General features: G+C 36.4%; 2 protein-coding genes across 3 annotated transcripts; both read right to left on the bottom strand.

The window, feature by feature from the left end:
* Positions 1-5908: 5908 nt before the first annotated feature.
* Positions 5909-11965, bottom strand: jpt1a (Jupiter microtubule associated homolog 1a). Of its 2 annotated transcripts, none has more exons than XM_084128324.1 (5): positions 11827-11965; positions 10248-10387; positions 9053-9159; positions 7800-7827; positions 5909-7084 (listed from the first exon to the last, which is right to left on the bottom strand). In XM_084128324.1, exons 1-5 carry the CDS (start codon positions 11874-11876, stop codon positions 6939-6941), a joined length of 471 nt encoding a protein of 156 aa, XP_083984450.1. In that variant the 5' UTR covers positions 11877-11965; the 3' UTR covers positions 5909-6938. The 2 variants fall into 2 exon arrangements, with proteins under 2 accessions (XP_083984450.1, XP_083984449.1); XM_084128323.1 differs by having other exon boundaries at positions 11758-11951.
* A 769-nt stretch (positions 11966-12734) lies between these two features.
* sumo2a (small ubiquitin like modifier 2a) lies at positions 12735-16366 on the bottom strand. The gene is made up of 4 exons (XM_084128043.1): positions 16244-16366; positions 14857-14985; positions 13322-13393; positions 12735-13223 (listed from the first exon to the last, which is right to left on the bottom strand). Exons 1-4 carry the CDS (start codon positions 16262-16264, stop codon positions 13161-13163), a joined length of 285 nt encoding a protein of 94 aa, XP_083984169.1. The 5' UTR covers positions 16265-16366; the 3' UTR covers positions 12735-13160.
* Positions 16367-16437: the final 71 nt, after the last annotated feature.

Below are 16437 nucleotides of genomic sequence, written 5' to 3'. Positions count from 1 at the left end.
TACTTGTGATTTAGGCTAGCTGCAATCATGTAAAAACGTTATAATATAATATATTTACGACAGTGCAAGTATTCCACAGCGACTCTAGGGGTCGCTGTTTGACAAAAACACAATTTCTACTTAGTGTGGCTTTAATAACTTTTCTGGGCCAGCAAGTTTCGGTCACCTAGCAGCCTATGAAGGAGTGAGACGGCTCTCAGATTTCATCAAAAATATCTTAATTTGTGTTCCGAAGATGAACGAAGGTCTTACGCGGTTGGAACAACATGAGGGTGAGTAATTACTGACAGAATTTTCATTTTTGGGTGAACTAACCCTTTAAGTACCATTTTAACAACCGGTGCGACTTTGGCACCCATGTGAACGAGGATAATAAGAGTAGAGTTAAATAGAATAATCAAATGTGCTGCTAAACTATTATAAAAATGACCAATAACCAATTGACCCTTCGCAGGGAGTTTGCTTGACAGGCGATCTGACCAATCATAATCCGCCATCCAGAGTTAGTAAGAGTCAAAAGGAGGAATTACAATTAGCCACAAAACGGTATTTATTGTTTAAATTTCGTTAAAAATTGACCACATTTGAAAGTTGTGACTTTGTTTCACATCAAAAGTAAGCTGGTCTGTCCTGTCTGTCAGTGCATTGTCAGTGTCCTCTCTGCTCCGCAATGTATTTTTCAGTGTGTGAGAACATGGTGTGGCGTGAGAGCAGGGTGGCTTGGACATAGCAAAAGTAACTAAAGGCCCACCAGATTTGTCATCCAGAGACTAAAGGATGCAGATTTGTTTTCGATGCATGGAAGCAATATCTATGTTTTCACGGCATGGAATTCCAGAGTTTGGACCTCAATTTTCCAGCCAGATGTTTGCAAGCTTCGTAGCGGAGAGAGTAGCAGGTTTCAAGCCACCATCAGAAGGAACAGACATAATCTTGTCCCCAAGGCAAACACCAAACCATGTGCTGAAAAAGGAGGAGCACTCCCCAGCAAACATGCCAATAAATCACAGCACTTATATATTAATACATTCATAAATAACATAATAACATTATAGCAATGCAGGTTGTATCTTTATAAATACATTCATGGAACCATAAAACTGACTAATTAATACTTATAAATCAGTGTATAATGGATTATGAGCATGCGCATTGAAAGAGCAATTTCTAAATTTCTTTACTATTCTCTTGAATGTATACATTTCATCAGAACGTTTGTCCATACAGAGCAACATTTGACTGAAATATAAATTTTTGTTTCTTTTCCTTGTGTGTAATCAGATAAGTGGTACTGCTCTGTAAGTATTCTGTTGGAATCACTGTCTGACACATTCTCAGTTTTTTGCATTATAGATTTGTCATAGACATTTACAAAAACTTTCTTTGCACCATAAATTGTATTTTCATAAACATTTTGCTTATGTTATTTGTTAAAATTTTGGGTATCAATTCTTTTTTTTTATGAGATGATCCTCACCCACTTAACAAATACTGTATTTGTCAGTACAGTGTTGTCATATGTAGCACATTCTCAGATGTTATTGTACATATTCATGAATAAAAGTTTTAAACTGGGTTTATAACATTAAAATGTTATTTGTCCTCTCTCTTTTCAGTATTCATTGCCATCTAATCATGATTGCAGAATTGCACATTTTTCCGGAACTCAAATTATTCTCAGGTTTCTCCAGTCAAAGTGCATCTAGAGGTTCTCAAAAGATTCTTTGTTCCCTGAGGTGGAAATGTCCTAACCCTTGGGAAAACACAACATAATGCAAGAGACTGGGATGGTGGAAGGAGCAGAAGAACAAGAAGACTGGAGATCTGGCAGAGATCTGGTATCTGAGGGGATTGATTTATTTTAATCAAATGTGTTTATTACAGTTTTTTTCAATTGCTAAGAAGCGTTTGACAGTTCTTAAAAAACTTTTTCTAAACTCTTAACACAGCAACACACCTACATCTCACAATTAGCCAAATAGTTAATTTTCTGCCCAAAACCACATTTTCTTAAATAAATACAAACTCTACACTTCAACGCAAAAAAAAAACTTTTTCAATATACACTAACTCTATCAAAACACTGCAAACCCATTTCAAAATAATCATTAGGTCAAAACTTTAGCACTCGTTTTCTATCCAACATGAACACATAGTCAATCATAGCGCAATGACTGTCAAAATTTTAACAGTTAGTGGCATTACAAAAACTTAATTGTCATGTTTCAGTTCTATCTGTATAGAACATACAGTATGAAATCCATTTTTTTTTATTCATTCAACTGTGTGTGTGTGAATTCTTGGTGCATTAGATGTGTACAACATAATATCTAAATGTGAAGGAGTCATCAATACTTTCAATGTACAACTGAAAAAAAAGTAACAGAATTGCTAAAGTAAAGGCTTTATTAGCAATATGAAATTGCTGTCAGTGATCAACAAAACGAAACAAAGACAAACATACATGGCCTTTGGTTTAAAGTGTGCAAAAATAAAACAAAATGACAGGAAAAAAAGGCCCAGAAAAAAAAGTCCTGTTCTAATCTATACGATCTTCAGCATTTGGCCACATGTTCTCGTCTACATCACATCATATGTTTTCTCTCGCTATACACCTTGGATAGAAACGCTTGGCATGCCTTATCCACCCCTGACAGTCTTCAACTGAGATGTCTCTGCAACCAGCATCCATGGCATCCAGGAGGGACATTTGGTCATGTGGCCGATGATCATATACTTTCCACCTCCAAGCAAAAAAAAATTCCTCAATGGGGTTGAGGAAAGGAGAGTACGGAGGATGTGCTGCAAACCAGTTTGTGATTTCATGTGAATGGTGGAATGCTACATTGTCACATGTAAATCACAAATGTCCTCATGTTTCCTCCCATCTGTTCTGCTTCTGGCACCAGTTGTTGGTGGAGGTCATCTAAAAACAAAAGGCGCTCTGTGTTGTAGGGACCAATCTAGCTTTTCTGCAGGACCAAACCAGCACTTGAGATTGTGATATTTGCTCCTCTCTGACCTGGCACATCAACGGTGGCCCTTTTCCCAATTACATTTCTGCCTCGTCTACGCGTTTTTGCCATGGTAAAACCCTGCCTTAAATGAATTTGTGCAGTGTCTGATTAGCCTCCAACTCCATAAGTCTCTGAAAGAAAAGTCAAACACAATTATTACATAAAAAGTAGCTAGAGAATAGTGAAAAAAAGAGGTGTGGAATAGTCACTGTAGAATCAGACATAGACACCATACCTGGACGTATTGGTGCCGGAGTTCCTTGACCCGATCACTGTTTCTCTCAAAGGGAACCATGTACAACTGTTTCATTCGAATTCTGTGTTTGGTCAGAGTCCGAGCTATGATAGCCAGGCTAACCAGCTTGTCCTCTACAATTCTGGTCTGAATTTCTCTCAGTTTTATTATTGCATTGTCAGCAATGACCCATCCTACAATGTCATGTTCTTGGTCTTCACTGAGAAGCTTTCCTCTTCCCCCAGAGCGAGGAAGTCGTTGTGTCCTTTAGAGGAACAAAAATACAACATATTTGTATTTGTAACTGCTGGTGGCCAGCAGTTACTGTAATACAGTAAATAGCAACTACACTGATAGCCCTCATGAAATGCATGAAAAATCTGGATAATGGAAGCAACGGTTGTCCGTCTGAGATTAGGCTGGACTCTTTCACCAGCCTCTCTCAATGATAGACCATATGGTTTATCACATGGTCTATGATTGTGGCTCTTATTTCATCCGTGACAACAGCTCTTACTCTCCTTTAAACAGCACCACGCATTCTTACTCCTCTCCCCCTACCTCTCCTTCCCCCTTGTCCTGGTTCAACTAGTCCTCTCCCTGGTCCATTTAGTCCTCTCCCCTAACTAGTCCTCTCCCTCGTGCAGACAATTTCTTTCTTTTTTTGCTCCTCTGTGTTGTTATGTGTTGCTTTGAACAAAACCAATCCAAAGACTGCCTTTTTATTGTGTGTGTCCATGTAATGGAAAGTCTTCAACACCTGGCTGTGTCTCTGATTGAGACTGGAATCAGCTATTTCTTACTCTAATTATCAGTAATTTAAAAATGCTTATCAGCTGTTTGAATATATTTTTTAAATATTTGTTTCAATACTTTTGAGCTGATATTGTTGCAGAAGTAGAGACTTTATACTGTATCTATGGTTTGGAAGAATAGGTCTTCATTTCTGCAGAGGTGGACAAAGTACACAACTTCCTTACTTGAGTGAAAGTACAGATACTACTGGTCAAATATTACTCTGTTACAAGTAAAAGTTGTAAAAAACGATTTTTACGTAAAAGTACAGAAGTACTAGTTTTTAAAAGTACTCAAGTATCAAAAGTAAAACGTAAATGTCAATGCATTGTTTTATTATTGTTGCATTGTCGTTGCAAATACTTACTGTACCTTATGCCTCTGAATCTATACCTACCTACCCTCATATCAATATCAAATTTATTTCTAGAACACAGTTCCAGTAGTGGGATTGAATGCTAATTGTGTTTAGAGTTTTGAAAACGTGACTACAGATTGGACAAAAGGATGTTAGCAATTGAAAAAAACTGTGATGTTTTATTTTTTTATTTTTTTTACTCAAAATCTATTTCAAATAAATACTGCTCTTTTGACAGTTCAAACATGCTGACGACTGGATGCTGGCTACTGAAAATTCAGTTTTAACATCCCAGTAATAAATTATTTTTTAAAATAGATTAAAACAGAAAACTTATTTTAAGTTGCAATAATATTTCAGAATATTACTATTTTTTTATGTATTTATCAAATAAATGCAGCTTTGATGAGCTAAATATATTATTATTATTATTAATATTATTTTACATGACTGAATAAATTATTTGAAACATATGACTTAATGCACTACTTAGACTTTCAACAAGTGCAAATATTTTGCATGTATTGTGGCAAATGTAAAGTAGAACCAAACTATTGTTGTTTGTTAAGGGCGCCACAGGTATGTTACAACACATCTGCATTGTTATAAAATGTAAATGGAATGAGTTGGATGAATAAAAGAATAGGCTTGTTCGGCTTGAACCGGTCTGCTCTCTAATCGCTCTCGCGGTATTTTGATGTCATTCACTGTCCAGCGCGGGTTCAAGTCGAACCATAGCAAGCCTATTGGCAAGTGAGTTAACACGTTCAATGGGCCTGATCTCTTTTGTTTAATAACGCGACAGAATCTTGCAACAGTCCGAAATTGCATGTCCTTGCTTTCAACTTTGCATTCATTAAGAAACTGTCAAAAGTCTCTCCCTGTTGTTGTTGTAGACGAGAACGAAAAACATACATTTCAAAAGTCTCCACGGTTATAAGTGTAATGCTACTGACACCTAGTGGTTAGTTTAGTAGGCTACTCACATCTACAAATACACTCCATCACTACAAACGCCTGCCAAAATCTGCCCTCAAACAATATAGTCTAGGCCTACTGACATGCTAAAACTAAATACTAGGGAGGAGTACATTACTTAACTAATAGCCCATATTTACTTGAGAGAGTAACTCTCACTGTGCATTATAGGTATTCTCTAGAGACGTTGAGCGCATAGACATATAAAATAAATATATTATATTGTATTTTATATGTCTATGGTTTAGAACGCAACAATCAATCCAGTCATTTATAGATCAGTAATTGTGTTCGTGACGATGTGCTGCTTTCACTTTTACTTAGCTATAACTGCTGATGTAAACACACCTGTTCATAGTACAGGTAATAATACACTATTATATTATATAATAGCCTATTATAATACACTATTATAAATTATAATACAATAGTTTGTGTATATGGAGAATTAGAAGATGGGTTGGACGGCAGTGACGTTTGTATCTATTCTCAGGACAACAGACAAAGACTTTTTTTTTTTTTTTTAATTTGAGAAAAGCTCATGTACATACAAAAAAAAAAAAAAAAAAAGAACAATCTATTACACACTTCCTCCAAGCAGTCAAAGAACAATACAGCACCTTTTTGGCATACGTCAAAAATAACAAGGCAATAACTTTCAATCTTTTGGTGAATATGGAATACTTGATGAATGATTAGATAAAATGGCTTTACACTGTGGCTGTTGTTTGTATTTTTGTACATATTTTATAACTTTATGTTTTGTAACAAACACAAATAAATAATAGCTTGCTCACATGCACCTTTTCTGGCACAGAAAAGTCACTTTAGTGACTAGGTAACACAGTATTTCATTGCACTCTCATGTCGTTGCTCTGTCAACTCTAACCACACCACCTGAATGTACAGGCAATGATTTAATATGTAACTGTTAAACCTCATTACGTTTTTGTTGTTCTTTGTAAACATCTCTTCAGCGATCAGAATATCAGTGTTAACATTTTTTTTTTCTAAACAACTACAAATGTTTCAGCTTTTTTTTTTATTCGCAGTGATGGATGTGAAAATTTGTGTTTTAACCAGCAGGTCTGAGGCACCACAAAATGGGCACCACAGTTCATAAAGTGCTGACAAAAACTTAATACATAAAAAGGGAGACAAACACTGAATCAGGGAGACATTTCTTAGGCTTATGTGAATGAAGTTTAACCTCCTAAATGGTAATGGTGAGAACTTTGATGGCAAATTTTGGCCTATGGTTTGTAGTATCTGAGAGTAGCAGTGCATACACAGGATTTGTTTTTCCTAAGGGGTCTTTAGTCGACACAAGACTGAGAGACCAACACTCGACACATTCAAAGACATTCTTTGAATGAATCACAGCTCAGAGATTTGTGACAATCCTCTCTGACTAAATTGCCCTGATCTGAATCAGTTCTTTGTGGCTTATGAAAACAGTTATGCAGAGGATGAGCACTGAATACAGAACAGCACATTTACTCTGAGATGCTCGTTTCACATAGGCCCAGATCTTATCCTTAAGTGCAGCAACTCTTTAGCCTAAGACGAGAGAAGATTTGCCCCCTGGTGGGTTTCTACGGCCAGAAGGAAGCCCAGCTGCAGGCTGCTCTGTCGCAGAGAGGCAAGGTGGAGCTGGTGTGTCATGCTGCTCCTGAACAGCTTTAGGTTCTTCTGTGCTATCTGTGAACATAACAATGAAAAGAAATACCAATTAATTATCAGATCATTTTATAACATTTCAATAAAACTAAATGGAAAGAAAATGTTCTTCTTTTTTTCTATTATATTTTTGCCACATTTTCAGTTACTCTCACCCTCGTGAGACAGCGAGAGTGAGATAAATGTGTCAATGACAAATCAATATTTTAATGATTTTTATAAAATCTAGCTTAAAACACATAAGCCAAATTATTCTTTCTAATTATAGTTTTGAAAAACCTTTATATATTTCCAAGTTTAAATTTAATGACTCTAAAAATGTGGTAAACAAAAAAAGGTTTCTAAAAAATGTATTTAAACCTTGAATACATATGCAGACCTGTAATCTTATTCATTATTTTAAAATAAAATATAAAATATTTTATTATGTAATATTATAGTTAAGATGTTATGTAACATGCACCACACCACATGCACCACGTGACATTTTACAACCTGAACTAACCTTGCCATGAAGACTTCAATTATTGGATATTTTAAGGCCAGAACTTTGATTTGCTGGACAAAAGCTTTATGACATTGTGATATGATTGTACCCTGACATTTTTTACTTTATGCCTTCCAAAAAAATCTCAAAATGAAACATTAAAAACATGCTCATAATAGGTTCATGTCACTTTATTTAATAAAAAAAGTGTCAATGATGCAAAGTTATATGAATGGTTAGAACACTTACCAACATCGACTGAGTCTTCATCACCATTCTGTGCAAAAATAAAGCATATTCTCAGTAACAGATTAAAAAAAAAAAAAAAAAAAAAAACATTGAAAAATTACTCATTACAGTTTTTCTCAATTGCTAAAACACAATTTCTGAAACCTTGCTCCTTTTTCTGAAAACATTAAACACAAAACCTAATCTTCAAGCACTATTTACAAAACCTCTGACTCCTCTTGCAAAATGAAACTTTCGCCTCAAAACAGTTTTACCTGTGCTCAAAATCAAACACTGCTCTCAAATCATAAACAAAGTGATCAAAATGATATACACTATCAAGCAGTCAGTAAACAATACACCAAAAAATAGAAAACACATTGTTCAAAACATATAGTTCTCGAAAGATATCTATGGACTGCTATTCTGTTTGTAGACTTACCCGTGACACCTTACTGTCCCATCAAAAAGTTCAGGGAGAAGTACATTTTTAATCTCAAAACAAATTTCATATTTTCCGTCATTGTCTTTTGATGAACGAAAACTATCATAGTAGCTCAAAATTTATCAGAAATTACTACTCTGCTTTGCTCTTTACAATTTGTTTTTATTCTTCCTCCTCCTTGTACCCCTATTTTTACAGTACTGTACCCTGCATCTCACAAACTTGTCCTTTGTCTCTGTGATACTGTAATTCTTGTTCTTTGTTGATATGAACCTGCAACCAGTCAAAATCTATTGAGCAGTCAGTACTGTTAACAAATGGAAAGCACAATGTTCAGGGCCATACAATTTGTTCATTGTATACAGCCTACAATACACTGTACTACAGTATACAATACTGAAAGAGACAAAAATCAAAGGAGTGAACATGTGATCAATGTGCTTCTTCTTGTCTTTGGGCATCATTTGAAACAGGTTAAATCAATTTTGAGTGGTTGTGTTCAATCAATGACATGTGCTCTCTATTTGTATTTGTATTTGATTGTTGTCACTTGTGTTACCAGTATGGATGACATGTGCATTAGAGAGCAGAATGTGTTTTGAGAATGAGAATGTGTTTAGAGTTTTGCTGAAAAGTCTAAGTGAGATCTGCAAATTGTGTTTTACCATGTGAAATGGTTTAAGGCATTGACAACAGACTGCACAATTAGCTAAATGAGTTCAGGCAACTGAGAACTTTGTTCAGCCAATGGGTTTTAGTGTTTTAGCAACTGAGAAAAACTGTAATATGTTTTCACTCATTAATGACTGAACTTGTCTCTATATCTTACCACAGGTACATTGTCAAGTGTGGTGCTACTTTGTTTGACTGGTTGAGCAGTACATCTTCTGAGCGGGGCAGACGGCTCTCCACACAACACACCTGTAGGCTTCCCACCTTTCAAACAAATAAGAACTGTAAAAGTATCTGTGATACATTGATCTCATAAACAACAGAGAATACTTGCAGCCCATACATACAAGTTGTATTTTATTCTTTGTTATGCATAAAAATATATTTAAGAGCATATTAAGCATTTTAAGAGATTTAAGAACAAAATAATGTTCTGTAAAGAAGTGACATTAGTTATCATTTGTAAAGTGTTTTAAGGTGCAGTATGTAATGTTGACAGCTAGCGGTTGAATTGGGTACTGCAGTCCAAATTCAAAACAATGGAGAGAGTTGTTTCTCCCGCCCCCTCCTCCTCAAGACTCGACGCTCGCGGGGGTTGCCAGATTGAGGGACACACAACAGGAATGAGCGCAACTGACAATTGAAGGCGACAAGCCTCACACTGTAAGTTGATGAGTTGATTAATCCGAGTTTTAATATAAATATATGTCCCTCTGGGACATAGATCTTTTTAGATTGATGCTGAGGCTTTTTAGGTCGGGTAGATTCTGCGATCTCTGACCCAGCTCATTTGCATTCCATGGCTGCAATATGTTGTGTTTTCCGCCAAACTGGAAACCCGGATGTTGAAATACTACTGGGTAAATTGGCAATGTGCGGGATCACAAAGACCAAAACAAAAACGGACATTCCGACATGGAGCACACATTTCAAAGTAGAATAACTGGCTGATTTATTGTTTTTTGGAGAAACAAGTATGTGAACTTAGCATGTTTCCTAAATATCTGTATTTTTATGCTTTAGTACGGTCAAAGATACACACAGCACCTTTAAGAATTAGCAAGACTTAGCAAGTTTTTAAATGTGGAACTGAAACACATTCAGCATTTGGTTGCTCATTATCACACATGCTAAAGTGAGTCACATAAAGTTATTGTTGCTTCCACCAGCAGCTTATGTCTGAAACAAAAAATCACAATTAAAGCAGTGCATACTCATCAAACCATAATTTAAATGTTTCTTATAATTTTCTCTAAGGTTTAGTCATCTCAAATGCAAGGGAATAACACTGGCTAGAATACTATTAAAAAGTAAAAGACGAGACATGAATCATTATTAAGAAAAATCAGCACCTGGTGGATTGTTCCTCCGATGGGCATGTGGGTCCTCGGGTTCAGCAAATATACTAGATGCCATTTTGTGTTTTTTCACAGATTTGTCTTCATCGTTGCCAAAGCAGATGTTTGAACCTCCACCTGGTGGACGCAGTACTCTGGGATGGAAAAGAAACATTTAAAATATGTTGTCATAAATGCAACTTTTTTAACCGATCAGCGATCATTAATTGGCTTGTCTTTATGTGCATTGTTTACTTTTATTTTAAAAGTTCATTTTTTGTGTGTGTTTTTTTGGTGGATTACAGTTCTGTTTTTATTTTTGATTTCTTAAGTGTTTGTTTTGTCACATACTGTACATACCCCAACATTGCAAAAAGGTGTGGGCAACATCAGTCCAAAATGACTGACCCATGAGGGTCACATTAAACAGAATAAAACAACTTAGAATGTTGAGTAAAATTAAGTGATTAAGTTGAGTTTGCAAGAAAAAAGAAACCTTGTGGCTTTATAAAAATATTTGTGCAGATGTAAGATGTAAATATTAATTGCACATGTACATTTATTATTTGATTGAATTTGATTTGATTTTGATCTTACTTCAATTATATTCTGTAAATGAAAATATTTTTCATACTGTTCTTATTCATGTCAATTAGCTGAGCATTGTCGTCTGACAGCAAGCATGGGGAAATAAATCTCACTCAAAATCCCTCCACCAGTCCGACTGAAAACGTGATTAGTGATAAACGTCATTAGTGCATTCAGTTAATGAAACGATAAGACGGATACAACAGGGAGCGTAATATAATTCTTTACTACAGCAGCTGAACCGCACCCAACCTTAACCACACGCGCGCGCGCGCGCAAGCATCCTCGTACTCAGAAAGCGTGGTGAGGGACTTTTTTCAAATGTACGAACGACTGACACAGTGCAGTAAATACGATGTTTTAATTACTCAACAATTATGTCATTAATTGTGTGTCTGTCCTTTTGAAGATGCAGTCAGAGGCCGTGTCACAAAGCCTAGCGAGTTGCCTACCTAGACAGAATTTTGGAGCATTATATGCATTTATAAGACTTGGAAAGCGACCGCATGTCTCAAAAATGCTGCACGCGCCTCTGCTGTCTCTCCAAAAAAGCTGTCTACAGAGGCTACAAGATTCAGACACTGCCAGAGGGATGCACATGCTAGTACAATAAAACAGGCATTTATAAAACAAAATCCTGCCTTAAAGGTCTTTTTAAAATTCAATACACTTTGCCTTTGAGCTACGGGGTACCATTTTATCCCCAAATCGCAATATTTGTACCGAAGATGGTGCTCATTCTTTCTCATCAGCATCGCCATCCGTTTTTAAACCAATATCGTTCAGCTGGAGAATAATTTTGTCTTTTGTCAGTGATATTACATCTCATAAACGTCCTGATACATTAGCCATTATAAATCTTAAAATAATTTGCTGTTTGCTACAACCTAAACCGCTTGAGCATTGTTATCTTCCTATAGACATCATATATCAGAACCTGGAGCTGCTCCTCCCGGTCGGATCCATGCCTTGATAAGTGGTGGTGGTTGTCATCTGGAACACTCACAGCTTCTGTTCACGGCTTTTCCCACAAAATATTCGACAGATTATTGTCATCAAGCCACAAAGAGCGTCTCCTGCTCAGGTCATCAGTCTCTAGTGCTGAATCTGCGCTCCGGTACACGCCCATTAGACGCGATTAATACTGCATTTCTGCAGATCCGCCACTGGAGAGGCGCCAGAGAGCAAAACAAAAGTTGTGTAAAAATACAGTTGGTGTCATAAGTTTAGATTAAAACCTGTCGACGTTTGAGGGACTCATGCAAAACTATACAAAAGTTGCAAGCAAACCTTGACTCATTCTCAATGATCAGGGTAAATTGTACTTGTTTTATTTATATTTTGTCTGTGAAATATTTAAGCTTCCAGAGAAAATTGAAACAAAATATTTCAACTTTTTCTTTTTTTTTTTCTTTCACATTAGCACCCTATTCAAAACTGTACACCCCAGCTCCTATTTGTGTTGCTTTCTTGAGGATCTGTAAGTGTTACACCTTTTAGAATAGTTATGAGTCCCTCAATTGGCTTCAATGAAAAGATGGATCTCAAACTCATAGTCACTGCTGGAAAGGGTTTATATATGCAGAAGATGCTAGAAAAACAAATGTGCCAGATTCTTCTGAAAAACAAGAACAAAATTTTTTTTTTTTTTAAATTAAGAATTGCATATGTACACTTTTGAAGTCTTATTCCGCTTTTTTGTCTTCTCAATTTGTAAACATTTGTTTTGTGAAATTGCTTATTCAGGGAGCGCTAAAAACATTTATGATGTTATTTTGTAGATTCTACAATGTGTATGTAAACCACAACTGTATCTAAAAAGAAGAGTGGAAACACAATGCCCCATTTAACTATGTTGCCATTTCTTTTAAATGTAATAATGAACAGGTAAAAAAGAAAACAAAAAGCCTCAAGTGGTTTTGTAAAACAATTTTATTCCAACACAAAATCTTATCAACATTTCAATTCACAACACAAGTCACTAAATAAAATTAGCCCGAGTACAAAAGAGAAATACATCAACATATATAAAATATTTATAAAAAGTCCAACGGCTCTAAGCAAACAAAACTGTACCTTAGAACTGACACTGACTAAAGTTCTATATACCAAATCTGATGACTGACCAAAAGCATTTTAGTCTTAACACTCTTAGGTCAACATCTGATGAAATATATCAGCGTTTACACAAATATTTTAAGAAAGCCATTCATCTGATTTGGGAGAGCTGATGGGCATTTTAGAGCACAAGTTTTGGCAAGGTGGAGGGAGGTCAGCCTATTAAAAAAAAATGCAGGGGACAGAAAGGAGGACATTGTGATGGAGGGCAGAGGTAGTTATTTACATCAGGCCCCCAGTCTGTTGCTGAAATACATCAATTGTATCCTCATCCTCCATTTCCAACTGCAAATAGATAAAAAAATAAATAAAATAAAGACTATAAATGATATGAATACTTTAAGCATGGTGACATCCAGAACTGGTCATATCAGTGACTGTACCTGAGCTGGTGTGTCAGTCTCATTAATTGGCTGCCCATCAAACCGGAACCGAATCTGACGCATTGATAGCCCCTGTGAACAGATCAAATGTTGACTTGACTTCTCGATAAGCATGCTTTAGACACATAACATCCAAGTGGAATACTGTGAAGAAAAGGCCCTGTCAAATGACGAATTCAGGTTGATTGGGACACTTTCTTGCCATTGAGGTGACTGGGTAAAAGTGTCCCGATCAACCTGAATTCAGACTTTCCCTAGAAAAGGGACATTTAAGACTAAGGAACAATAATGTGGAAAATGTTAATAGATGTACACTTTTTTGTGCATCAGAGATCCGTTTTTGTTCCCAGGAGCTAGGACCTTCCTGAGCTGAGATTTTAAAGTTTCAGTAAAAATCTATAGAGCCAAAATTTGCCACCATGGCAAAGAAAAGAAAAATACTACTGTTATTGCAATAGCAATACATAGAAGTAATCCCTCTTAAAAAAAAAAAAAAAAAAAAAAAAAAAAACCTGTGTTGGACTACTTGAGATGGATTAACCCAATTGCATTGATGCCCTAATGGGAGTAATTTGAAAGGGCCTTATGTTTTATAGGAGGTTTATTAACGCATTATATGAGTTTTATAATTTAGAATTATCTAGAACCAAAGTTTAGCAATGAGTAGTTGTAACATGTTAGCATTTCTCAACTGCAGTCTTGGGAACCACCTACCAAAAAGTTTCAGATGTCTCCCTAATTAAAGTCTCTCAGCTCATCAGCTTCTTAGCGTGTTAAATATGGAGACATCTAAAACCTTCTGGGAGGTTGTTCCTGAAGACGTGTGTTGAGAAACTCTGTATAAAAGGATATGACCGTGTTGATGTATTTGGTCTTGGCGGACTACACATGCTGCTGAGAAATGCACAGATGTGCAGCTGTGAGCATGTAAATCATGCTTCTGCACACACACACAGACATACATAATATTCCCCAGAGCAGATCTAGACAGGATTTCAGAGGAACTCTGATAATGCGACGCTGGACTAGCTTTCAGCGAATACTGAACCAGACTATTTAAATGTTGTGCAAGGAAGCTCATTAACTGGGTTTCCATCCAAACGTGAAGTGAATCTTTTCAAAGTTCACAAAAAAAGAAAAAGAAAAATGCGAATTAGTGCGTTTCCATCTAGTTGTTTGAGCGGATGACGGTGGTATTTGTAACCAACACTAAATAAAACACCATCAGCAGAAACCGTCGATTAGTCACGGGGGTTTAATATTCACTACATCAGAATTTATTCAGCCAATGTGTTTCTATCTCGCTTAAAACTAGGGTACATATAGTATGTATCTGCAACCAATAGCTATGTTTCCATCACCCTTATACAGATGAGATTTATATCCAACTTATAACCAATTATTTCCAGACATTCACATCTTCTTTGCCCATCTCTTAGTGGCAAGTATGGACAACCTGTGCACTTAAAGGAAGGATGATTGTTACTGTAAGGGAAGGTAAATGATGCAGTTGAATGCAAATAAAATAATTTTACCTGTCTCTCACAATATGCTTTCATCAGTTTGTTGAGGGGTGTGTGCCTCTTGATTTTAAACTGAACCACTGAGCCATCCTGCCCAGCCACTTTCAGATTGATGTGGTCATTCTCTGTTTTTACACCCTCCTGAAATGAAAAGTAAAATACAGTTATCATAAATACAGACATCAAAAGCTAAATAAATATATACTTGGCCACAATTATGTAGAGCACAATTGGATTGTACAAGACAGGAACACAAACAAATTCAGTTCAATAAAAGGGTTTACAAAGCTAATAAGTGGAAAAAAACAAACAAACAAAAAACAAGTTCTTTCATCCATCTAAAATAACATACTGCCCTCCAAAGTCTAAACTAATAGACATTATGGCCTGATTTCACAGACAGGGCTTAGATTAAGCCAGTAATGGATTAGTCCTTATCTTAATTATGACATTTAAGCAATTTAGCCATTATAAATGTGCCTCAGAAAAAAAACATTACTGGTTGAGACAAAACAATGGCATTGACATATTTTAAGATACGAGTATTTTAAGATATACAAGTTGCTTTCAGTTAAAACAGCTCAAACATGCATTTTAGTCTTGGACTAGGCTGTGAGAACCTAGGGTTGAACAACAGAATAACAATAAACCTACAAAATAAATGTAACGCCACACTACAGACAATGTGGCCATTTTCTTTTATTACAGATTTCCTCAAATTAAGTGATTTGTGTAGAGCAGTGCTTCGCAAACATGTCTTAGGGACCCCCACCCACCACTGAACATTTTGTACATCTCGCTCATCACTCACACTTCATTCAAGTCTCTAGTCTCTACTACTGAGCTGATGAGTTGATTTAGATGTGTTAGATGAGGGCGACACGAAAAATGTGCAGTGGCTGGGGGCTCCTCAGTACAGGTTTGAAAAGCACATTATTTCCAATGTGACACGCACAACACACGACTTTTTTTCTTAATTGTCAAAAAAATAACTCTTTCGATACAAGATTAAATACACAAATTGGACTCCTACAACGCGCCTGTTATAAACCCACGCTGCAGTCTGCACTGTCGGTACTAAGTCCAGAGCTTTGCGCGCGAACAGTCAGCGAGCTCGCGAGAAACTGCAGTGGATCCTGCGCCGCGCGCTTCCAAAATACGGCGCTTTGTTTACTACAAGTTTTGTCTTATCACTTCCAGTGTGTATGAGGTGCGAGGCACATTAGCGAACTGGAAAATTAGCGCGTTAGCTTTATGGAAAACCATCACCATTTCACAAAGAAATTGAATCAGTGAACAATAAATGAGAGGAAAATAAACTCTGAAAAGTCCCCATTAATCATATAACAAAGAATTATCGTGCTTATAAGAACACTTATAAAGAGCCTTGAACACGCACCTTTGGCTTCTCGTCTGCCATGACTGCCTCTGCCTCTCACGAACGCGCGTAATGCCGCCGGAAATGACGACATTTAAAAGGGTCCACTTCCGGAATCCCATTACCCTTATCCTCCCCTTGATTTGACAAAATCAGGAATATCCCCAGCTGCATTTAAGCAGCAAAGCTGAGTGTGAATGATTTGACAAAACCAA

The sequence above is a fragment of the Abramis brama genome (assembly GCF_963993115.1).
Source record: "Abramis brama genome assembly, chromosome: 11".
Taxonomy (NCBI): Eukaryota; Metazoa; Chordata; class Actinopteri; order Cypriniformes; family Leuciscidae; genus Abramis; species Abramis brama.
The sequence above is the reverse complement of the archived record's forward strand: the minus strand, read 5'-3'. Positions and strand labels throughout refer to the sequence as shown.

Coding starts and splice junctions, on each gene's coding strand:
- jpt1a (XM_084128323.1), bottom strand. CDS start 11,813: ATGACAACCACCACCACTTATCAAGGCATGGATCCGACCGGGAGGAGC. Junction 7,828..9,052: donor CACTTGACAATGTACCTGTG/GTAAGATATAGA, acceptor ATTTTTGCACAG/AATGGTGATGAAGACTCAGT. Junction 7,085..7,799: donor TGAAGACTCAGTCGATGTTG/GTAAGTGTTCTA, acceptor TTATGTTCACAG/ATAGCACAGAAGAACCTAAA.
- sumo2a (XM_084128043.1), bottom strand. CDS start 16,264: ATGGCAGACGAGAAGCCAAAG. Junction 14,986..16,243: donor TGGCAGACGAGAAGCCAAAG/GTGCGTGTTCAA, acceptor TTTTCATTTCAG/GAGGGTGTAAAAACAGAGAA. Junction 13,394..14,856: donor AAGCATATTGTGAGAGACAG/GTAAAATTATTT, acceptor ATCTGTTCACAG/GGGCTATCAATGCGTCAGAT.